Source organism: Chionomys nivalis, chromosome 17 (genome assembly GCF_950005125.1).
Source record: "Chionomys nivalis chromosome 17, mChiNiv1.1, whole genome shotgun sequence".
In the NCBI taxonomy this organism is placed as follows: Eukaryota; Metazoa; Chordata; class Mammalia; order Rodentia; family Cricetidae; genus Chionomys; species Chionomys nivalis.
In genome coordinates this window covers 60,446,228-60,469,504 of record NC_080102.1, presented here as the reverse complement: position 1 = coordinate 60,469,504, position 23,277 = coordinate 60,446,228, and the positions used below count along the sequence as shown (strand labels likewise).

Here is a 23,277-nt window from a genome sequence, read left to right as displayed (position 1 = left end):
CCAGGCGCAGACGGAGGTAGGACTTGGACTTCGCACACCTAACACCAGGTCAAAAGTACAGGAATTTCACAGCAAGGCAGGATCACAGTTAGCAGTCCAAGCGTGGGGCAAGATGGGGTGGGGGTGGGGAGCTCGGGAGGTCTTGCAGACAAGGTGGCTCAGCGGTTCTTTTCACTTGGGCTTGGGAAGGTTTGGAGTTCAAGGATTGTTCGGCTCTGGCGCCCACTGTGCTCGCCCCTCCCCCTCACCCAATCCCAGCAGCAAGACTTTGTTGCAAGGTGTATTTTCTTTTAAATAAACAGTCTCGGGGCCTTGGCGCCAACGGGGTCCACTAGTCCCGGGTCAGACACTCCCCTCACTCCTCCTTTTTCCAGGCCGGGTCTCTGTCCCTACAGTGAATTAGACCCGAGGCGAAGGAGATTCTGGAAGGAAGTGTCAGTAACGGCAGTGGGGGGCCAGCCCTGGCCGCAGTCCAGTTTTCCACCCGCGGAAAAAGACGAGTTATAAAATAAAAATAAAATAAAATAAATTTCCCTCTTTCCCTCCCCCGCCTGCAGTTACAGCAGCGGATTTCCGGAAAAATACTGCAGCCGGTCTCTGCTCAGTTTTTTTTCTTTCATCCTTCGGTTCTGAAACCAAATTTTCACTTGTCGATCAGTCAGGTTCAGCATCCGGGACAGCTGCAGTCTCTTCTCTTTGTTGATGTACACGTTGAAGAAAAACTCTCGCTCCAGTTCCCGGATCTGGAATTTCGAATAAGGGCAGCGCTTCTTGCGGGTGCGGGGGGCGTCTGGAGGGAGGGGAGGGGGCAAGTGCGAGGAGAGGGGAGAGAGACATGTGAGACCCCGGGCGACCCCAGCGGACCCCAGCTACTGAGCGCTCGGCCGCATCGCCGAACCCAGTCCCGCCGGCGGCGGCGGCAACCCTCCCTCTAGGCAGGCGGCTCTTCTTCCGTAGCGGATCCCACTGCCAGGTCTAGCTTGGTTCACCGAGAGCCTGGTGTTCCCTGCCCCTCAGATCAGAGCCCTAGATGACAGGGTCTGCGGATGGAGAAAAGCCTGTCTGGGCCACGTGCGTTCCCTGGGGTGCCCTGCCTGCTACTCCTCGCTGCTCTTGCACCTTCCGAATGGCCCTCCCAAAGCTTCTCCAAGCCCACCGATCCGCCACCCCTTCCTCCAGAAACCAGAGGGAACCACGGAAAACCGGCGCGAAGGAGTGAGTTTAGGCGGTAGTAGTGGGGAATTAGGGAGGAAATCAGCGTGCAGAAGTAGCTAGACACCCCAAGCCTCCTGTCAGGCCCTGGCGCCCCAGGACGCCCCGCCGTTTGCCTTCCAGGCTACGCAAACAGCCTGGCAGGGCCTACCCAGAGACCGTAGACCCTGGAGAGCCATCCACACCCTCAGCGCAGGGAGCTTTGATCTTTTCCACACCCCCCCATCACCGCCAAATCCCGGCTTGCCCGGATTTCTACTCAAAGACCCATAAGAGTATGTAATTTGAACATGTTTTGTTTTAAAAGTCGTTTCAAAAAGAAGCGGAAGCGGAGCGGACCTTGAAGCGCCTCTGTGGGTTCCAGTTCTGCCACCTCGCTTCTATCCCTTACCTCTCCCCCTCTCTGGGTTTCTCCCGGTCTGTCCCTCGCCCTCCCCTTTCTCCCCCTTCACCCCTCCCCTCCCTCCTACCCCCCCCCCGCGCAGCCCGTCTCCCCATCCTTTCTTAAACTCTCCTCTAAGTTCATGATCAAAGTTAATATCGCCCGAAATGGTGGCACTTTTAAAAATTTCACAGACCGAGGGAGATAACGGAGGGGGGCTCACCCGGCTTTTCCAAAGAGCCCCTTTCCCTCCCTCCCCACCCCTTCTCTATCGTAAAAAGTCGAGTCGTTGGGAGAGAGGGCTTTGTAGGTTATAATAAAATCCTTTGAATGCTTATAAAACTCCACATAAAATCGGACTGACCCAAAACACGAGGCTGTCCGCGCTCGGTTGGCCTCCCCCCACCACACCCCCCCGCCACCCTCTACTCCAGCCCTCCCTCTCTGCTCCCTAACTCGCTGCCCTCGGGTTCCCGGCCGCTGCTACCTACTGGGGGCGGCTCCCTTGGCCGGTTCCTTGGTGGCTGAGTGGGCAGAACCAGACGAGCTGGGATTCGTGTTCTCCTCCTCGGCCTCGGCCTCAGCACCAGCCTCTGCCCGGGACGCTAGTCCCGAGGCCGGGGGCGCCTCAGGCTCCCCTTTGGCCTCGCCCTTGCCTGAGCAGGGGGGCTCGGCAGGCGCCTCTCCGCCACCGCAGTAGGCGTTGTCGAAGAAGCGGTCGAAGGCTTGGGGCAAGACGCTGTTCTTGTTGACTGAGGAGTAGAAGCCGGCGGGGGCCGCGTGCGGGGCGCTGGGGTGGTGGTGGCCGCCGTAGGAGCCTTCATTTTTCATGAGGATCTCAGTGACTGTGGAAGGAGGCAGGCACTCTCGGTGCATAAGCTCGTCGGCCGCCGCATAGCAAGACGAGTAGCTGTTCCGATGGTGCCACTTGCCGGATGGTTCCAGGCCGTAGGAGACCTCCCGGACAGGGGGCACCTGGGCTGAGTAGGGATAGGAGATCTGACGAGAGGGGGCCTGGGGCAGGAAGGAGGAGACGGTGGAAAACTCAGGCACGTAGTAAGTGCAACTGGGCAGATAGAGGTTGGAGGCGCAGCTCCCTCGCTCTCCGAAGTCAGCACCTCTCTCCTTGCGCGAAGGCGAGCAGAAGTTGCCCAGGTTGACCGAGTTAAACATCGTTCTCTTCTCCTGCCTGCTCCGGATGGAGGTTTTGGACCCGGTCTAGCGAGGGGGGAAATTTTGGGAAGGCGAGATGACGCGTTATCCGTCTTAGTCTCTCTCCCCGAGCACGTGATCCAAAGTAGATATTGTCATATATCAGTTCGGAGCACTTCGCAGGCGTAGGAGGGGTTCTCTCTTAGGTAAGATCGGGGACGGTCAGGCGATTGGTTTGCAAACACCGCAGAAACATTATGAAAATCAATTGCAGATTTGTATTCGTTTTTCTCTCGTCACTCCCCTCCTCTCCATTCCACAGAGCGAGCGAAGGAGGAGAGAGAGAATTGGGTTGGGGTGGGCGGTGGGATGGGCGGGGGCAGTGGCTGGGAGGGGGTAATTGTATTTTTTTCCTAGCTTCTGCTCCCCCCCCCTATTGATGGAAAGGAGGAGAGCTTTCCGTTTAGGGGGTCTGGATCCGCTGGAGTAAGAGGAAGGACTTTTTCCTACCTGATTCCCCTAGGAATATTGAATCCTCTTCAAGTCTCAGGAACTCTTACCCCTCTACCTGAAGAATCAACGCCTGTTTACAGAGTTTGAAGAAGTCTTTTAGATTATTTTCCCGGCCCAAGCTGGGTGAGCTCCCTTATAGGACAGGGTTGCAAGAAGAGTCTCCGAACTTTTCCAGAGGTGAGGCAGCCTAGCTATGAGCCTATGTCCCAACTTTGCCTAGCTGGCTGTGCTGCCGCTGGCTAGGGACTCCTATTAGTCATAAACCAGTGGTGAGCAGCATGCCAGCCGCCCAGTCGGTGCCTGGCGAAGTCTGGGAAAAACCTTCTCTAATGTTGTGTTAAATATTTAGTATGAGAGAGTGGCCCTGGGTGAATATTTCATGCCTGCCTTTATTGTCAATCAATGTGCAGAAAGCTACAACCACTGTGGATTTTAAAATCCCAAACCTCAAAGAAAAAGATTAGATTGAGAGTCATCTGTCTTCCCTATCTGAGGCCCTTTGAGTTGGGAGCTCAGATTCAGCTAAAGGACTGAAAAGCAGCCAGGCAGTGGGGTCCACTGCCAAGGGAACCAATCAGGGGTCCTGTTTTCTGTAATGACTTTGGAGCTTAGGTGGGTGGAGACGCCAGGTGTCTACCTCCAGTATCAATCACAGGACAGTGAAATAAACTGTGATCTCAAGGTGGGCAAGGTGGGCCAGAAGTTCCTCTCTCACTGCTTCTTTTTTCTGCCTCCTTCTCAGTCCAACCTTGCTCTCTCCCAAATCTGTAAGCCTTCTTGGACTGCTGTATCCAGGGGGAGTACTCAGTGATTCTGCCTCCCATCCCTTTGGTCATTACAGCACACATCTGGGCAGCTGAAAATAACTTTATTGAAAGCTGCAGGACTGAGTCCAAGGGGCCAGAACAATTGGCAGGAGCAGAAAGGAACAGTAACCTTGGTCCTAAGCAGGAGCTATCAGAACAGAGTGTGTTAAAGAGGAGTGATGTCCCCAACAACTCAGCCCTGTACTCTTAAGGAAAAACCAAAGGGAGTTCAAATCATCTTAGCATCCTTAAGACCAGCTTCAAAATGGCTTTCCTTTCTAAAGTGTGTTTGATTTGATCTTCATTGTTGAAGGGTGAGGCACTGAAATCCTTAACCAGACAGGGAAGATACAAATATATTTCCAAATACAGCCCCCCCAAACCCATTCCTCCTCGACTCTTCTACCTGTCCAAATTTCTCCGCCTTTTGATGGAATCTGCCTCTGCCACAATGGGTCTCCATTCTGGTGTGTGTCTGTGTGTTGGGAGGGTAAGGGTGTCCTGAAATACTGCAGAAGAGACCTCCAGTGTCTATATACTTAGTGCTAGGCATTGTTTCGTGTACATTTTAGTCTTGGCCGATCTTAACTGAAGGAAAATAATGAGATTGGCGTATCTCTGTAGAGAGGGGACCAGAAACAGAAGAATCTGTTGCGTTTTTCCCTTTTTTTTTTTTTTTTTTTTTTTTTTTTTTTTTTTTTTTTTTTATAGGAGGAGCTGGAGGCAACATTTTTAATTATAATGGCAGGGAACTACGGACTGTGGCTTTTATGGGGTTTGTGGCTGACCTCATAAACTTGAGTTTACTGGAGGCAAAATGCTCCCCAAACAGTGATAGAAGTCAGAAAAAGGGAGGTCAGAGGTACCCCATCTTTTGCAGGGATGAGGGCAGTCTCGGGCTCCAGCTTTCCCCATGTTTCTACTAGGTTCTGCTTCCTTCTTAATTTCCTGGGCAGTATGGGGCCCAAGCCCCTATGTCCTATTTTGCACAGCCTGGGAGAGAGGTGTGTGTGTGGGGGGTGTTCCTGCTTCCTGTGAGAAGACAGCTGTGGGCCTGAGCACTTGAATTTGACCACCAAAGTTTATTCCTGGGCCACCATAAAACTGAGACAGGCGGCTGCAAAGAGCAGTATTATTTTCTTGAAACCAAAAGAAAGAAGGCAAGAAGGGTGTCAAGGAGACAATGGCTAGGAGACTTGATGGTGCTCCCACAGACTGTGGAAAGGAATATTCTGCTCCATAAAAGCAAAGTATGAAGCTTTTTTTGTTTTTCTGGTGTTGGTATTTCAAATTGTTTAAAACAACTTTAAAATCCTTAAGCAACTGATCATTACTGCTGGGTCACGGAGAGAAGGCCCCCATTCCTGTGGTCAGTTAGCTGTTGATTAGCAAGAATGCTTGGAGTGGGGTAGTGGCCTACCTGGCTGGCTTTGGGTCCAGACCCCCTGGGAGCTCCCACTGGGTTTGTGCCCTCAATCTGGGGTCTCTGATAGCAGCATCATTTACATTTGGTTGAAGGGACCCCCATGTCTATGGTCCCTAAATTCATCACTTGCAGGCACTACTACTAAAGGCAGCTGTTTTTATTGTTTATTTTTGCTTTAATTCCTCATCTGGTTAGTGCCAGCCATCCCTTCATCTACTTAGAACCCCAGCTTTCACATAATTCCTCTGTGTGATGACCACCCTACCTCCTTGGGGGTTTTTGGTGGGCTCAGTCGCTGCTAGCTTGGCCACTAACAGGCCTGTGCCGTCTGGGCTGCTGCTGCCTCGGTGGTCTGGGTAGACCTGGGATAGACTCCAGAAGCCTTCCCTCCCACATAGGGAACAACAGGGTCAAATTCAGAAGGGGGCACTGTCCACAGAATTCTGTCCTGGGAGGTTCCTAGAGTAGCCTCCCGCAAACAACTCAAGGGAGCCTTTCCTCCTCGCCCTTCCTGGTGAGAGTACAAATCTTGATAAGAAAAAGAGACCACCCCACAGACCATGAGTCAGGAAGAAAACCCTGGGAGGAAAAGGGAGGCCTTAAATTCAGTCTCTCCTGGAGTCAATAAAGAGAAGGAAGTCCGACAAACGGGCACCCTCACTGCTTCCCAGGCTGGACCGGCGAAGAAGAGCTCTTAGAACAGTCTGCACCTCCTGCCTCATTTTTCTTTCACTTAGCAGCAACGAGGAGGAGTGTAAACCTTTCGCGTGCTTTGGGATTTTTCAAGCGAGAGGTTTATCTTGAACCCGGAACACCCACACCTCACCCAGTTCTCAGAGATCCAGACCTCCTAAGACTGCTTTCCCTCAGCCCAGGTCAGCACTGCAAGTCCAAGGTTTCAGGTTAGGCCCCCAAAGCGGGTAATCCTTTGCTGAAGGAGCCCCCGGGTCCATGGACAAGGTAGGGGAGCAAAGTCAGAGGATACCGCCGCCCCATCCAGCTTCCTCCCCGGAGAAGTTGTCCCCCTGAGGCTAACAATCCGACCCCATTTCTCCCATAAAAAGCCCCATTTTGTGAGCCAGCTTCACCGCTCCCACCCCCACTCCATCCCTCACCCCCCCATCCCGCTCTAAAATGAAGAACCTCTCTTAAAAGCCGTCTGGAGATGGAGCGGTTGCCATTGGGCCTTAGTTTCCAAAGCTTGTTGCGACTCCACAGAAAAGGTATTTTCTGTGAGAGATTGCCCTCTTAGGCCATCGGGATCTCCTGCCTCGCTGCTCTTGCAGCACAAGCCGCCCGTAGTTGGGTTGGCTGGAGGGGCCATTCCCTGGCTTTAGAGCCTACTTAGGCTCGGACCCAGTCCCCGCTGATCAAAGTGAGCTCGCGGCATTTTTATGAGATCAACTTCAGTGGCTCCTTACTTGTAATCAGATGCCTGGGTCGAAAATGCAAAAGGGAACAGCTCGTCAATCCAAAATGGAAAAGGAGGGAGGAAGGGAGAGGGAGAGAGCGAGGGGAAAGGGGGGGGGATAAAAAAATAAGTTGACACGGAAGATCCCAGTCACCCACAAAAAAGACCCCTTGCCCCCAGCAACAATGGTTTGTGGGTCTGTCCCAGCCTCCAGGCCATGCCTTCTGCCAGCACATTGGCCCGACTTCTGAGTCTTAATGCCAGGGCAGACAGAGAGGAGCCCTGGCTCGCCTGTGCTAGGAAACTCCATCCGAAGCTCCCACAGTGGAACCGCCTCACGTGGGCAGGGTTACGGCCTAGAACTGCACAAGGAAGCCGCCTTCTGTTCATGCTATAAGTCTCCCCCCTCTTGCTGCTCTCCTCCGCGCTCGCGCTCGCTCGGTCTCCGTGGTTCTCTCTTCACTACAGCCAGAAGTTGAGTTACAGGAAGATTCGCCAGAGATTTATCGCCTGGCCCCAAACTTGGAGAGCCTCGTTGTCATAAACAGCCGTCTATTGTCTAGACTTTTATCTCCGGGTATGGATCTGGATCTTGCATTAGTGAGGCTCTGGGGATACCGACTGTCTCCGTGGTGTGTGCAGTGCAGCCGGAGCCTGCCGGCGGGCGATCACTAGGGGTTTGTTTGGGTCAGTTTAGAAGCATGAACAAATTTGTTCTTGGAGCTGTGCAGGTATATCTAAGTATTCACGGGAGAAAGGTCTCTTTTTCTCTTGGCCTGGGAATATTATGGTGCGTGTACTTGTGTGTTGGGTGAGAATTGGTCATGGTGTGCTTTGTTCTGGGCATTTTAAGTGTTCCTGTCTGGGCTTTTTTTGGGTTTTATTAACCTGCATCCGCTTGCTGGTTTATGTCCCCTTCCAAGCAGAAACAAGTCTGGTGTTTTCCAGGATCAGAGTCTATTGTGTATGTTCAGCTTCTCCGGGGAAATGGTTTGGGGTGATCCCTTCTCAGCTCCCTCAGGTTCTCCTTCCCACCACAGTCACAACCTTCTCAGGGTGTTTGGCTCTGCCTCACTCTTTTCCAGTCTCCCAAATCTCCGAAGAGCCTGCCAGCTTTCTGTTACAGGCATGGAAAATGCTGTGGGCTGAGGTCTGGGTATGGCTGTCTTTTTCACACCAAGGGGGAAGCATCTCAACTAATAACCCCCTGACTTCCTGAGGCTCCCCTTCATAAGCTGAAGAAAGGACCTTCTCAGTTCATTTCAAACATTTGGAATACTTTGAGTAGAATTCTAGGCCCTGCCAAAGAAGGTCTGCCACCCCCTCTGTGAGGATTCCTGACTGCAGAGGTCCCCAACTTGGCTACCCTCAGCTCCTATCCAAAGAATCCAGGCACTTTGAGACACAGTGGCAGCTTGCCTATGGGTAAAACACTTACCTCTTCAGATCCCAGAAACGTCTCGTGGAAAAACCAGGATCCCTACCACCACCAGAAACAACGAGATCAAGCCCTTTTGTTTTTCATATACGACACTGGGTAGGAAGGCATCAAGATAGCGGGCCTGATCGTTCTATCTGCTGACCCTGTCTGCAGTTCCTGGATGCTGCCACCCAGACCTCAGCCCCACTTCAGGTATCTGGACACATTTCCGACCAGGTAGGTGGAGTGGAGTGGAGCTTTTGAGGTCAGTTTCCCCGTTGGTAAAGTCGAGGTGACAACAAACAAGGGAGGAGGGGTACAGTGTTGGGTTAGCAACCACCGCTCTTCAAACATCCAAGCGCCTTCCCTCCCCTTACTATAGAAATCCAATTTCAAAAGAAATAATTAGGCCTTAAGATGACTGTATGAGCACAGAGGAGCCAGAAACAAGAGGTGAGATTCAGGGGAAAGAGGTAAATTCTTCATAGATACCCCCTACACCAATACCCCTCTAACTTCACCCCACTCCTCATCCTCACTATGCCCTGGAAGGAAGGAAAGAATCCTTTCTCCTTTCTCCCAGCTGTACCTATCACGGATTGGCTACCTAGGGCCTGCGGATCACAGTATCTCAAAGCTGGTCTTAGGCTCTGCCTCACTCTCCTGAGCTTGGCCTTCCTCCGTTGCGGATTCCTAGCTCTCTGAAAGCAGGAAGGACCAAATAAGCTAGCTTCTCCACACGGAAGGTGGGGATGGGGTGAGTACCAGGTCTTTGCTTCCAGACTCCCCAGTTGCACCCTTCTTTGGTAATTTAAATGCGTCTTCCTCACTTCACTCCTCTCCCTTTCTTTCTTCCTCATGATCTGAGAAATTAGTAAATCCAAGCCTACACTATACCAGCCCTTCCCATCCCTGTGGCCTCATTCTTTCTTACCAAATAGTTCACTTTGTTTTCAGAAGAAAACCATAATATCCAGACAGACATTTAAGCTGTAAATGAAGTTTTCTTTATGGTGCTTAATTTTCTCTAGAATTCTTAGAGTCCTTCTCCACTTGGCTGCTGTAGAATGAAAGGGTTTTTACAAGTCTGTAGGGGCGATGGGGAGGAAAGAAGTCATGCCCAGGATTAGATATAATGGTGGAAGAATCAGAAGACAGACCGAGGTTGGGGCAGACCCAGCTGGCAGAGAGCGGAGCCAGAGGCAGAAAACAAGAGAAAAGTTTCCTGGAGTATTCATTACTTGACTTTCCTGTCCATAGCTTCCCGAGTCTGTAAAATTTACCCCCAATAAAGGAAGGAGGGGAGCTTTATTTTTTTTTTTAAGTCTTGTGTTTACAAGACCAGAAATGCCAGTGCTAAGTCCTTCTAGAGAGAGAAGCTGACAGAGGACCGAGCCTTCCTTATAAGGTACGATGCTAACTTGACCTTCACTTTGTCTTGGTACACCCGCCCACCCAGACTGCTGCGGAGTCAGAACAGATACTGACCCTTGGCTCTATCATTTTTGTGCCTCTCTCTCTCTCTCCTAGCATTTTTCTTCCCACTTTCTACCCTTTCACGTTTTCTTTCCTGCTCCTTTTTGCTGCTCCTTTTTGCTTATTCCTTGCTCATAACTGCTCTCAACACTACGCCTCCCTTTTTGCTTCTGTTTCTGTGGTCATCTCATGCGTCCCCATCCTTTCTCCGGATTGCTCAACTTTTGAAACAACAAAAAATTTACTCTCTTTCCCTGATTCCTGCCTTTCACTGGCTCCCTAGCTCCAGCTGGGCATTTACCTCTGCTCCGGTGTTGTTGAGGAGTGGACTCCAGGAAAGACAAATTGGGGATAAAAGAAGGTTCCACTTTGGGCCTAGTTCTCATTTGGGGTTGACAATGAACTTGATTTTGATAAGCTCCTTTTCTGTCTTGTTTAAGGCACCTCACTCACCAAGTCTCCATAACCCTAGTGGCCTTGCTTTCCACTGAGGTCAGAGCAACACCCATTGTCCCCTAGACTATGTAAGAGGGGCTGAGTATCAAATTATTGTTTCCCCATCTTGTTTTTGGACTTTATATCCTCTTAAATCCTAGAGATTTCCCTTTAAAAATCCAGAGAGAAATTTAGAGTCTTAGGGATTTCTGGAGATTCCTTTACATGTAAAAATAAGAAAGAGAAAGATTCCTCGGGCCTCTCTACCTTGCCTCCAGCTTCCAACAAAGGTTCCAACTTAGCTGTAATCATATCTTGTATGGTTATAAAATAATATTATCAACACCCTATAATTATCTATTATCCACTTACTTGTGATGATTACAGTATTAGAGGAGGCAGATCTATGCAGACAAAGTGAATCTAAGTTAATATCCAAAATGAAAATGAAACTGGATCCGAGAGCTTCAACCAGATCTTATCATTTTCTCCACCGTGTTTCAGATCTGTAAGCCCTTGCCTGGGACCTCCTTGGTTTAAGAGTAACTATTTTGCAGGACTTAGGGTATATTAGAGATTCTGCCTTCTCCTTCCCCTTTTCTACATCCCCCACACCACCTACCCCCTCCTCTCTCTCTTTTACACAGACTCCAGAGAGGGTCAGACAATAAAAAGGAAATTCTCTTCTCTCTCCCAACAATTATCCGGATAATTGCATGAATTCTTCCTTGAACACCACTGTGTAGTTAGGGCAGTGGTTTCAGGGGAAAGTAGAGAGGACTGGATTCCACACAAGGAGGGGGAGCTGAGAGTCCCCGGTTCTTACATTCCCAGACTTTATAGTTCTGTCTAGTGTTACATTGTTTCTTCAGGCAAAGATCTTTGTTCCCTTTCAGTCATATTTCTCCCTTCCTCCTCCCTTTCACTCCCCCCTTTTTTGGTCCCTTTAAAGGAGACTCAGATCATCTTCTGCTCTTAATAGATAACTATAAAAGTAAAATTAATTCCCCCTTGTCCTTTAATATCAATATCTCTCTGTTAAGTATGTACACCAGTGAGAATAAATAGAATTAAGTGCTACAATCCAAACTAGCAATTACGCCCAAGGTGTTTTTGTTTTGTTTTCTTTTCTTTCATGGGTCTGGTTTCATGGAGGTGCTCATTCTCCATTCTCATGCAAGATAACCGGGGCATACTTGTATATTTATGTTTTCTACAAGCGCGGTGGAGCCAGAGTCCACACCAACCCAGAAAGCAACTGCAAAGGGCAGAGATAGCAAGAGCTGAGCTGAAAAAGGGAAGAGAGCACCAAGCATAAACCAAAGGGTACCACCCAGAAAAGTGAGAACAGGAGCCGGTGGAGGTCCCCAGCACCGACAGAAGAAAAATAGATGGGCTTGGAGAAAGGTTCATGCATATTCTCTCTCTCTCTCTCTCTCTCTCTCTCTCTCTCTCTCTCTCTCTCTCTCTCTCGTGTGTGTGTGTGTGTGTGTGTGTGTGTGTGTGTGTGTGTGTGTGTGTGGTGTCTTTTAAATTTTTAATTGGAGCTCAATGAAGAAAAGTCAAAATTCAGGCCAGAGGACAGGAAGCGTTATCCTAGCCTTAGCTCACAATGCGACGGATCCAGAGGGAAGAACTCGGAACAAACCTGAGTGGGAGCCAAGGCAATCACTTCAGGAGACTAGGAACTTGAAGCCCTCGCTTTTGCTCTCCTTATCATTCTCATCTTTATGAGGAGGCTTGTTAACAGGACCAGCAAGCTGGCCAGGCTCACCTATCTCCACTGCACCAAGCAGCCGCTGGCAGGGTGGGGAGTAAAGGGTGGGAGTGGGGGGGGGGGACGACGACAACGCTGGGAGGCACTAATTAATTGATTCCTTTGGACTGTAAAATATGGCTGCTTCTACAGGGAACCTGTGGACTCAAAATATCTCTGCTGAGTGTGAGTGCACTGTCTCTTAAAGAATCCTTCTATAGGTGTATGTATTTCAGTCCAGGGTTTGAAAGACTCAAATAAGATTTTTTTTTCACAAGTCATAACACCATTCAGTGTTGGAAAATGATTCTTCAAAAGTTTGTGTTATTGGATAGGTTTTTTTCTGCTGCTTGTATAGATCCAGAGATTGGCTTCTGACTGGTTAAGTGTTAGGATCAAAATCAGAGCCCAACAGAGAAGGCCTGAAGCCTCTGCCCTGCCTGAGAGCAGAATGGGCCTAGGCTCAGGCCTTGCTTCATGGTGCTGCCTAGGCTTGAGATTAGAAAATACTTTTTAAATGGACAAACCTTAACCTAAAGGAGCCCATGGGCCCCTTTACACACCTCTTCAGAGCACTATCCACCCCTTTCCTACCTGGCTGCATAGAGGATGGCTGTGCCAGGTTTGCATTAGGCATGTGCATCTTGTGACACACACGATGTGACCTAATTAGAGATCTAACAATTCCACATGGGGGATCCTCTCTAAACAGGATGGGTTCTCAACAAACTCCACTTCGGACAAGTGGTGGGTGGACAGAAAAGAGACCACTTATAAAATAAAGCTGGTTGACATACTTGGCTGTCTCAAAGACAGAAATACTAGACAGAAAAAAAAAAAAAGAAAGCAAGCAAGCCAGCCTGTGGAGACTGCTGTTGCCGATGCCAGCACTTCTTTCTGGCCTTCGATGATGACATACTTAAACTTGGCTCTCATCTCTACCCTCAGCTACTGAGAGAGGCTTCCTGCATTCCCAGGTCCTCAGCTCTGACTCTAATATTTTTTAAAAAATGTTTAAAAATAAATAAAATGAGTCCAAAGAATGTGCCAGTAAAATGTACAGCTTTTTCTTCATATATTGGGTAAATACACACTTTGTATTTTTGTAAGAATATGATACAATTTTTACTGCTGTATGATCTGGATGAACTTTCATGCAATACTTCTTCATGTTATGGAATGTAAATAAATGAACTGAGAATAGTATATCCCCTATGTAGGATATATGCACGTGTCTTGTTTATATATGTAAATAAATTTTTGCTTGTAAAATAGGGGCTATCTTTCATCTTTTTCCAGTATACTACTTTGCCAAGCAGCCGATGTAAGCACCTCCGTGTGTATATTTTATAAGGAAATATCTTATCTGTGCATTTTAGGCTCTTTGCATGTAACAGTTGCGGCCACAACAGAGCTAAGGGTGCACTTTATGGACCATCTTTCCATGCTCCCGAGTGGACTTTATGTTCCCACAAACAGTTCTCCAATCAAGGTTCCATCCACACAGACCAGTCCTTGAAGGAAGTTCTGCATTGGGGATCACAGAAACAGGATGTGAAGACTGGTCCCCAATTCCTCTCAGTAAGAAGGCTTTGATTTGAGCAGGAAAGCTACACACTGGAACTGGGCTAGTTCCCACTGGCTAAGGATTGGGTCTCCTTGAGGTTCAATTTATTGACTCCCTTGCCAACCTTTAGCCTGGGATTTAAACCTTAGGAGAACCACTAATGACAAGCTTGGCTAAGAAAACTAAATAATTCCAGCAGCCCAGGTAGTACCTCAGACACAGGCTGTTCTTCAAGGTCCCCTGCAAACTCAGGGGTCGCATCAGGTCCCAGAGAGACAGTCTCCATAGCTCTGGCCAGCAGGGGTCATCCCGTCCTTCCTGGGGGCCTGGCAGCCCGGGGAAGCGGCCAGAGCTGCCGGCTCCGTTGGGTGTTGAGTTGCCGGCAACAGTCAGGACTTTGGGCGCGCCAGTTTTCTTCCCAGGAGTGAATCAGGGATCAGATTAGACGGAGGTCTCAGAGCCCTCTCCCCGGTCAATACTCCCAAGCCGGAGCACTAAGGAGGTAGGGTAGGGAGAGGTCTAGTATCCTGTGTCATTCGTCAGCGGCTATGCGTCTTTGTTTCAGGCCTCCTCGGGAGAGGCAAAGAATAGGCCAGCAGCGCTCAACCGCTCAAGATGCTCTGATCTAGCGGGAAAGGGCTCCGGACGTAGACCCTGGCGCGGAAATCTGGACGCCCAATGCCACAAAAAGGCGTCCCGAGGCGGGGCGTGTGCGCGGCCGCTGCAGGCAGTCGGGTGACCCGCCTCACGCTCTGCACCACCTTCCGTGGCCCCGGGCGCACTCTGTACAGAGGTTCGGCGGCTTCAAGATGCCTTTCTCCAGCGGCCAGGGCCCTGCCAACCGTTCCCTGCTTTCCTACACAAGAAGGGAGGGCGTGTGGGTTGGGTTGGGGGGCTCTGCCTGGCCGGAAGACAAGGGGGGGGGTTGCTTTGTTTGCGGATCTGGGCCGGCGGTCCCTGCTTAAATCTGAGTTTGAGTCATCGATCCAAGGAGCTGCATGAGCTGCGTTTTCCGGCGGCATTAGCAGACTGATGAGTCCGTCTCCAGCCAGGGTCCGTCTCCTGCCTACTAGATAGTGACTTCGGCAAATGCAGATCAGCGCGCAAAACTTCGTGAAAGATCAGACCCAATGCAGACCTCTTTTGGGATGATGGAAATTTACATACACGAAACAGAGCAATCGTTTTTCCTACCTCGGTTATTCAAGTTATTCTATAAAGATCCAGTTACAGGCACAAGATGCTTTGTCTTAACATTGGAATATATTAGACTTTGGAGTTTAGACAAACAGCTTCTCATTGATACAATCCCCACCTAGACAGTTCAAGTATTGCTTCTTAGTTTGTGAAGAGGGCTGTAGTGTTTTTCCTTCATTAATTTCCTCAGTTTATTGAATTTGGAAGCCTGCATAGACACCGTCCAACAAGGTGCTCTCTGTTTTATATTGGAAGTGTCTGGGAATATGTCAAGGGAATAAATTAAAGACCAGTTACTACTCATGATCTCTTTAACCCCCTACCTCCCATTTTAGACCAGAAATTCTTCCTCCATTGACCCTGCCTATGTATATATCATAAGAAATTAATAGTCATGTGCCTGAATTTACTGGGTTTCAGGTCCATTCCCCTTTATTCAGATCCAGAAGCAGTCAGAAGCCCTTCCCCCAGCTTCACTCTGAGGCGATTTTTATATGAGCACCCCAAAGTCTCCTTCCTGCCTGTGTCCAGGCTCTACAAGGGAGTTGGGAATTAGGAGTAAAGAGAGAAAGAGATTGGGTTCAAATGTGTTACTCTCTCTGGTTTAGGACGAAAGAAAGGAGAAGGAGAGCGATTTCAGGACTGGAGCCATAGTTGACTCCACAGGGGAACCTGCTTTTCTAGGCCTGGAAAGAAGGTGGAAGAATTTGGAGACCCCCAAAATCTGGAGTCAGACAATTTAGAAAGGGTGACTGAGAGCAAGAGGCAGGTTCAAGTGTCCAGCCAGATGGAAAGCATTTCCTAGAAGAATTGGGTTGAGGTGCTGCTGCAGCAGGGGTACAATGTGTTCCACCCCCAGCTTTGAGCAGCTCTGGCTCTGGAAAGGCCCTGAGGGGTTGCTGGCTGCAAGAACTGGAAACTATCTTACCAGCTCTAGGGGGCTTTTGTCCCTTGTCTTATTATTTCACAGTGCACAGACTATCTTCCCAGAGTGAAGTTACCAGTTGCAACCACAGAGTTGCAGATCTAGGTCCGCCAATCACCCAATGCCAGCCCCCAGGACACTCTCACTGTCGCCTTGTCCTGGCTCTGCTTCTTTCAGTCCCTGCTATGCAGACCTCCTTCCTGAAGTCCCTCCCTCCCCCCACATTAATTTTTACAGCCCAGTTACTCTTCAGAGCTTCCTCTTCTTCCTCAGTCTATGCCCCCGCCCCCCAATTTTCTCTCCACCAGTAATTTCCTGGGACTAGATATAGCAGCTCATCAACAGATCTTGGTTGGTCATATATTTTTGTTGCCCATGGAACTGTTCTTTTTTTATTATTATGTATGTATTATTTTTGTCTGAAATGGAGAAAATAAAATAAATAGCTAAGGCCCGGGGTTCCTGTTCTTTCTTGGAAGAAGAGACTCTATGTGGGGAAGCCAGTCTTAGAAATGGTTCTCAAAACATTGCATCATCATACATTCGTGTTTTAATTATTAATATTAACTTGATGAAGCAGCTCTGTACAAGGAGTATGGAAAGGGAAAACGTGCTAAAGACAGATGCTTGAGTAGGGAAGCACACACAGTACTACACACACAGTACCACACAGATCTGAGGCCGAGGGAGAGGATGCTGACTACCACAGGAGCTACAGTGGCTACTAGAGACAGACAAGGTCAACAGGACAGATACGGACAAAGAAGCTCACAGAAACCAAGTTTAAAGCAAAGGAAAGAGGATATTGCATAACTTTGCCTCCTTCTTTTTGGAGTGTTCTAGTCTCTCTCCTTCCAGGCTTTAGGAATCATATCAGAGAGATGGAGTCCACCAGTCACCGGAGGAGGGGACACAGACCGGTGCAGGAGGTGGGACTGGTACTTCATTCCTATGGCCAGCCCATAGGAGACTGTGTGGACAGCTGGAGTGGACATGTTTTCTGGGAACTTGTACATAGGTGAACATCTAGTAGATGGCAAGATGTGTCAGGTGCCCAATGGAGGATCAAAGGATGTGACTGTATCTTCTCTCTATTGAGCCAAACAGAGACCAAGAAGCTGCCTGCCCGCAAGTGTAGTAGGAAGAGGGTTTGGACCCGATGCTTTGGTGGACTCATCTGTGTGTATGTGCATTAGCTCGTGTCTCTGAACCACCCTGTAAACAAACTTGAAGCGGCATGCTACTAGGGGAGCCCAATATTCTCTGGATTGCCCTCGGAGAGTGAAAGATGCCCCTCACCTCAATGGGAGCTTTCTCACTGCCCAAGCTGCACTTAACTCTGTCAATCCCCTGCTTCTCCACCCCGTGTTTCCACAAGAGTGAGACAACAGATGGGAAGCTGGTAGGCTCGTGCGGAGAAGAGTAAAAACAGGGTGTAGGAGTCCTGGGGGCTTATCTGGACTGCTCTTTGCAGAGCCAGCCAGTCTCGGAACTTTGGGTCTGGGGTTGGATGCTGAAAGGATCTATACATAAAAAGCCTTCCTTTTTGCCCTCCAACTGGACCTAGAGATGCGCCCCTCCTTCTTCAGTTCTGGCCCCAGTACTTTGTGACTGGCCGGGAGGCGGAGGCAGCGGATCCTGAGACAAAGGGCGATGTTGGGGGGCGGGTAGGGGATTGAGAGAAAGGAGTTGGGTGGGGAACTGCAGCGCCCCCTCCTTCATTGTTACCAGCCTGGGAATCTAGTTGAGCTGGGCCTCTGCTGCTCGTAGCCCCTTTAAGGGCAGATTCTCCTCCCGCCTCATAAATTACGCCGGTCCAGCCTCCGGTCGGCCGTGACCGTGAACGCCAGCGGAAAGAGAAAATCAGCGGGACCACTGCAGTAGTTGCCGGAAACACTCCCTGCCAATCAATGCCGCTCTCCACAATCCCTTCCGCCACGTCTTTGGGCTTCCCGGAGGGCCAGGTGGAGTCTCTGAGGTGGCTACTAAATCTGTGTGTGTGTGAGTTCGATTATCGGGTCCCGGTTTGCTGCTTCCTGTCCGCAGCCGCATAAGCGACGGAAAGAGTGGCTAGCACACCTGTGAGCTACGTTTGCCTGGGACAAACTGGGGTAGCTTAGCAGTGGGCCGAGGACCTTGAGAATATTCCAGATGCGACCTGGAGGGGATCTAAAGCTGATTAGTTTACTTTCCTGCAGGGTAGTCTGCCAAATGCAGGCACTTTAGCCAACCCAGTACCCAGGCCTGGAGGACTCAGAAGTGGGGAGACTCAGGACCATTCTCTCAAACCATATTTTCTCCTTGGTTCCCAGCTTCCTCTAAGCCCCCACCGCTCTCTGCCTCCAATTCTCTCCACTAAACCTCTCAACTCCCAACTCCATCGACCATGAGTTTGGGCACCTTGATTCCACTTCCACAATCTTGTCAGCTCCTGCAAGTATAGAGGCTGAAGAGCAGAAAGGGAAGTGGAGGAAGGTGTGCGTGTGTGTGTGTGTGTGTGTGTGTGTGTGTGCGCGCGCGCGCGCGCGCGCGCGCGCTGCTTTCCCACTACCTCAAGGGGAGGCCCGGCAGCTTCAGTCCTACCTCAAATATTTAGGACTGGGACCACAGCGTCCCAGCCTTCCCTTGCCTCTCCTGGGCTTCTGGCTAGGTTTATTTCCTTCTCTCAGGGACCTGCAAGGCCCGCTGTGTGTGTGTGTGTGTGTGTGTGTGTGTGTGTGTGTGTGTGTGTGTGTGTGTGAACCACGAACAAAACAGACAAGAGACGTCCAGGGAGAGCCTGCCAAAGGTCAGGCGTTGTAAGCGGGACTGGGTTCCAGGCTGCGCCCGCCCCCTCTTGCTCCACCAAAGCAAGCTCAGTCTGGGGCTAGCACGCGTGTCCTGACTCCTAGAAGAAGGAGAGAGCTTGCTCTCTCAGCAGAAGTCTTTTCTTTTTCATTCTCCGATTCTGGAACCAAATCTTGACCTGCTGGTCACTAAGATTCAAGCGGTCCGAGAGTTCCCTCCGACGCTGTCGTGTGATGAACTCGTTGACCAGAAACTCGCCCTCCAGCTCCGCCAGCTGCAACTTCGAATACGGCTTACGCTTCTTTCGCGAGCGGCTGTGGATCGGGTACCAGGGCGCGCCTGGGTGGAGATGAACCGCAGGGTTGGCCAGAGGATCAGGAGTGACTAACTCAGTGGCCTGGGACCTTTCCCAGACCCTTTCTCCCTGGCCCCACACCCGGACCAGATCACTCCTTTCCCTTCTCATCCCTAGGCATCCTGAAACCCAGACTGTCCTCAGCAATCTTCGTCAGTTCCCCGCTTTCACTCTATGCCTAAATCCTACTTCCCACAGTAGTATCCACAGCTTTGCAATAGCTCCTTACTTCTTCCAAAATCTCTTCTCCCTTCTCTTCTTCCATTATTATTGTTATTATTATTTAATTTTCCTGGCCTGGTCAGGGACTACCAGATCCCCATCAGTTAGAAAAGACCTGGACAAGCAGTAAGGAATAAATTATGTTGATTGTGTTTCTTAATATCAGAAATGTGGGTAGTGGAGGCTATAGAAACGCCCTGGAAAATGTGATCTCCTCCACCTCTTTACTCCCTCCCCCCCCCCGCCCCCGCCCGGCTTGGGGAAATCCGGATTAGGATCCCTGGTCTCTGGAACTCCACACACCTACAGCCACTGGGAGGGAAAAGGAAATCTCTCTAGTTCTTTTATGGGGATATTTACATGTTTATAGGGTCCCCCCTTCTTTTAAAAGAAGCTCTAGCTCACCACACCTTCTGTCACCCCAGGCAGCCCCAGCTCAGGTCTCCCCGGCTCACACTGGCCTTACGTCCTGTCAGAGGAAGCCGCACAAGTGGGCTGGGTCCTTACCGCTGGCTGAGAGCCCGCCGCCTGGGTTCAACGGCGATACCAGAGGGCCAGGGTCGCCCGCGCTAGCTCCCTTGTTGCCCTCGTTGAGTAGGGACGAACTGGAGTCAGATTCCAGTGACTGGCACGAGGGTGGGTCGTGAGGGGGTCCCGTGCCGGCATCACCGCCGCCGCTGCCCGCCGGGTAGTCGTACTTGAAGCCAAGCGCAGGCGGCCCCGACGGCTCCAGCTGCAGCAGGGCTGCTCCGGGCCCCGTTCCGGGTTCGCGCCCGCGCTCTTCCCGCTTTAGGCTCCCGCCGCCGCCCTCAGCGCACGGCTCGCGGTAGTACCCCTTGCTATCCTCTACGCGAGCCAGCTCGCACGTGCGGCCGAAAGGAGGGTTGAGAGACACCGGGCTGCCGAGATAGGGCTGCGGGTAGCCATTACATGGCTCGGCCGACGGCCAGGGCAGCGAACACACGTTGTCGCGGCGTGGGTAGGACAGCGAAGGCAGCCCCGGGAGTTGAGCCCCTGACGCGCGGAAGTTGGGAAAGTAAAAGGTATCTCCTGTGTGGATGTTCACCAGCGGCCCCACAAACCCAGGATTCAGGAGATTATGCTCGCCCATTTCCGCGGGGCCCGACCGGCAGCTTCTACTTTATTGCTATCTGACATTAAACATAGTTAAACCTGCACCAGCCACCCATTGGCCGCCTTACTCACGTGGGCGCTACAGCAGGGGGAGGGGTGGGGACAACCGAACCCCCCACCCACATTCCACGCACTAACTCCAACTTCTCCCTTCCCCAATCCTGGGGGTTGGGGGGGGAGAATGGCAGAGGCAGATTTATTCGTTGGATTCTCTCTCTCTTTTTTAATCACATAAAACCTTAACGCCCGACACGGGGCGAAACCCAAAAAAGCTGCACCAAAAATATCCACACGTACACACCTCTGCACCCTGCAACCCCCCACCATGTATTATCTTATCACCAACAGCTGGCCTAGCACAACCCGCCCCTATTTAATTAGCTCCTTTATTAACTAAAACCGTTGTAATTTACAATATCTCCCCAATAAATTACTATTAGATATTGTGTCATATAAAGTTTACTGGCTGTTTAAGGAGACGGATGAGCCCTTTGGCTCGGGGTTTATTTACAGTAGAGGCGAAGTGGGGGTGAGAACAGCTTTCCCTGCGGTTATCTCAGCCCTGCGCGTGCTGCTGCGTTCTCTCCTCTCCGTTGCCTTTTTCTTTCTAGGATATGAAGAGCTGTTTGGGGTTCTCTCACACAAGAAAGGTTTAGGGGTGATTGATAATGCCATCTTTTCTGTAACCCTAAGCCCAGCCTGGGGCCACCTTAGCCTCCACTTACCGGAAGAAGAAGAAAGCAAAGACAGAGAGAAGAAAAGTGTTGAGCTCAGAATGAACCAATTTGCCTGCTCTGGAAAATCTGGGGGAGTGACTTGAACTACTTTTTGGGTGTGACTTCTAGAGACTGAGAAGCTTCTAGAAGTCTCCTGGTCTTTGTGACAGGAGGCTGTCCGCATTCAGCAGAAACTGCATGTTCCTACAGCAAAGGAGATCACCCTACAACCTGCAGGCTGGCTTCTGGGGCCATTCCAGAGCAGCGCAGAGGCCAGGTTGCCTTCTGAGGTGGGACAAGCGTGAGGGAAAATCGCAGAGAAGCGTCCTGTTGGGGATTCAAAACTCTATTTATGGAAGGCTGAGAAGCTAGTGCTGGTTGGATGATAATGAACATCCTAAAGTCCACATTGGGATTTCAACTGGGGCACCAAACTGGGGCATCAAGAGGGAAAAAATGTTCAAATCATTTTATTAGAGTTATAGCAGAGAAACTCCCATCTCTGATTATTTTGAACTTCAGTTGTTCAAGGTTGAATAAATAGTTTGAAAACGTATAAATGTTAAAAAGATCAGGACGATGTTTTTCAGAGAACTGGACACACACACACACACAGAGAGAGAGAGAGAGAGAGAGAGAGAGAGAGAGAGAGAGAGAGAGAGAGAATATGAAGGAATGTAGATGAAAGTGAAATGTGCAATATCTGGGAATTAGCCAGAGCTACAAAACGCAGACCGAATTGCAGATGAGTCTCATCTCCCTCTTTTCTCTCTCCCACCCCTCTCTTCTGTGCAGGACGCGGCAGAAAGAAACGAAGATTCTTCAAATTCCACTGTTCCCGGAGCGATTTCATATCCCAAACCATAGCTGCACACTCCGACAGAAATGTGTCCCCGCGGGCGTCGCCCTGCCCCGCGCAGCTAGGAGCCCGCAGCTTGGCGCCCGCCCCTCGCCCCGCTTGGCCGGTTTTCCTGGCAGCCTGCTTGGCCCCACCCGTCCCCAGGAGCCCGCCCAGCGCCTGGTCCACAAGCTGGAAGCACCGAGGTCCAGGGAGTGGGATGCCAGTCTCTGCAGTCAACCTTCACTCAGCACCAGAAAGAGACCGGGCTTGCAGTGGTCTTTTTCGTGCGTAATTGATTAAATGGCCGTAAGGCCGCAAAGAGGAGTGTCTATCCCTCAGCCCTAGCTCTAGTGTCACGACATCACCAAATTTCATTTATTTCTCCGTTTTCAAGATTCATTGCGCATGAACATCTAGTTTTAAAAAAATTGTCTGAGGGTCATTTTGATCATAAAGATAAAGGGGATGTGATCTCAATATTACGGATTTCAATTAGAACACCACGTTTGTGGCAGCATGGTCTCCGCCCCGCTCTCTCCAGGCCTCGGCTCTCTGCCGCTATTGTTGGAGTGAGGGATGCGGAGCTGGCTTTGCCACTAGCCTTTGTTGGGTGGAGTCTTCTTCCTATTCTAGTTTCCCTTCGAACAATGCTCATCTCCATGAAAAGGGACTTCAGGAGGAAGGTCTTAGCTTCTCCCCATCTTTCCACAGATTTAAAAAAAAAGAAAGAAAGAAAAGAAAAAGAAAAAAATCTCAGGCCAGGAGCTTTTTCTCCTGGGTCACACTGCAGAGCACTTCAGCGCTGGCCACAGGGCGGCAGATGCAACCCCAGTGAATATTAGGATGGGGTGAGAGGGGTTCCTTCTTCAGAGACGCCTTTCTCCCAGCATGATCGACCCTGACAAAACCGGCACAGCCCCACGCACAAAACCCTCTTTCTTCCGACCAACGCATGCTAATTAATATCAAATTGACGACCGTCCTCAGCAAAATCCCTGTTCCCAGAATTCTACTCTCCAAGACTCCGTAAATTTAGGGGTTTTTCGGGCCAGCTGAGGACCCTGGCGATCTAAACGTCCAGTTTCACAAAGCATCACGATAGCTCTCAGTAAGTCTCCAGGTGACCTGGCAGCTTGCGCAGCTTAGCCGTCCAGTTTCTGAACCGGGGTCGGACAAAAACACTACCAGGATCCCCTGGCCCGGCGGGAGGCTAGGGTGCAGAGCTTCAACTCTAAATCCAGCTCATCAAGAGCTGTTCCCCAAGAGCCCACTGATGCCAAGTGAGTGGGTTATGGCATTCCAAGGCTTTCGGTAGCTGGTAGTTGCGTTTAGTCTGGTTTAATCCGTCCTCACTGCGCTGCCCACGCACGAAATCATCACCACAAGTCAACAGCGGAACAACAGATGCTTCTGAACTCTTCTTTACCTTCATCAAATCACAGGGCTCAGAGGGGTGACATGTCTGCTAGGCCACTAGCTTCCATCAAAGCTGGCCAGACTCAACCCCGCTCTGTTCATTAACTCAGGGGTTAACTAAAACGGAA

At 50.4% G+C, this 23,277-nt stretch overlaps 2 protein-coding genes across 2 annotated transcripts; both read right to left on the bottom strand.

Annotated features, from left to right (window-relative positions):
• Positions 1-557: 557 nt before the first annotated feature.
• Positions 558-2,767, bottom strand: Hoxc11 (homeobox C11). The gene is made up of 2 exons (XM_057792573.1): positions 2,086-2,767; positions 558-790 (listed from the first exon to the last, which is right to left on the bottom strand). The coding sequence occupies exons 1-2, from the start codon at positions 2,765-2,767 to the stop codon at positions 558-560; spliced, it is 915 nt and encodes a 304-aa protein (XP_057648556.1).
• Positions 2,768-18,565: 15,798 nt separating this feature from the next.
• On the bottom strand, positions 18,566-20,153 carry Hoxc12 (homeobox C12). Its single transcript, XM_057792726.1, has 2 exons — positions 19,550-20,153; positions 18,566-18,804 (listed from the first exon to the last, which is right to left on the bottom strand). Exons 1-2 carry the CDS (start codon positions 20,151-20,153, stop codon positions 18,566-18,568), a joined length of 843 nt encoding a protein of 280 aa, XP_057648709.1.
• Positions 20,154-23,277: the final 3,124 nt, after the last annotated feature.

Bases quoted from the DNA above. Each gene is read 5' to 3' on its own strand.
- Hoxc11 (XM_057792573.1), bottom strand. From the start codon at position 2,767: ATGTTTAACTCGGTCAACCTGGGCAACTTCTGCTCGCCTTCGCGCAAG. The intron at 791-2,085 runs GTAGGTAGCAGC...CCCTCCCTCCAG, and splicing joins GGCCAAGGGAGCCGCCCCCA to ACGCCCCCCGCACCCGCAAG.
- Hoxc12 (XM_057792726.1), bottom strand. From the start codon at position 20,153: ATGGGCGAGCATAATCTCCTGAATCCTGGGTTTGTGGGGCCGCTGGTG. The intron at 18,805-19,549 runs GTAAGGACCCAG...ATCTCCACCCAG, and splicing joins CGGCGGGCTCTCAGCCAGCG to GCGCGCCCTGGTACCCGATC.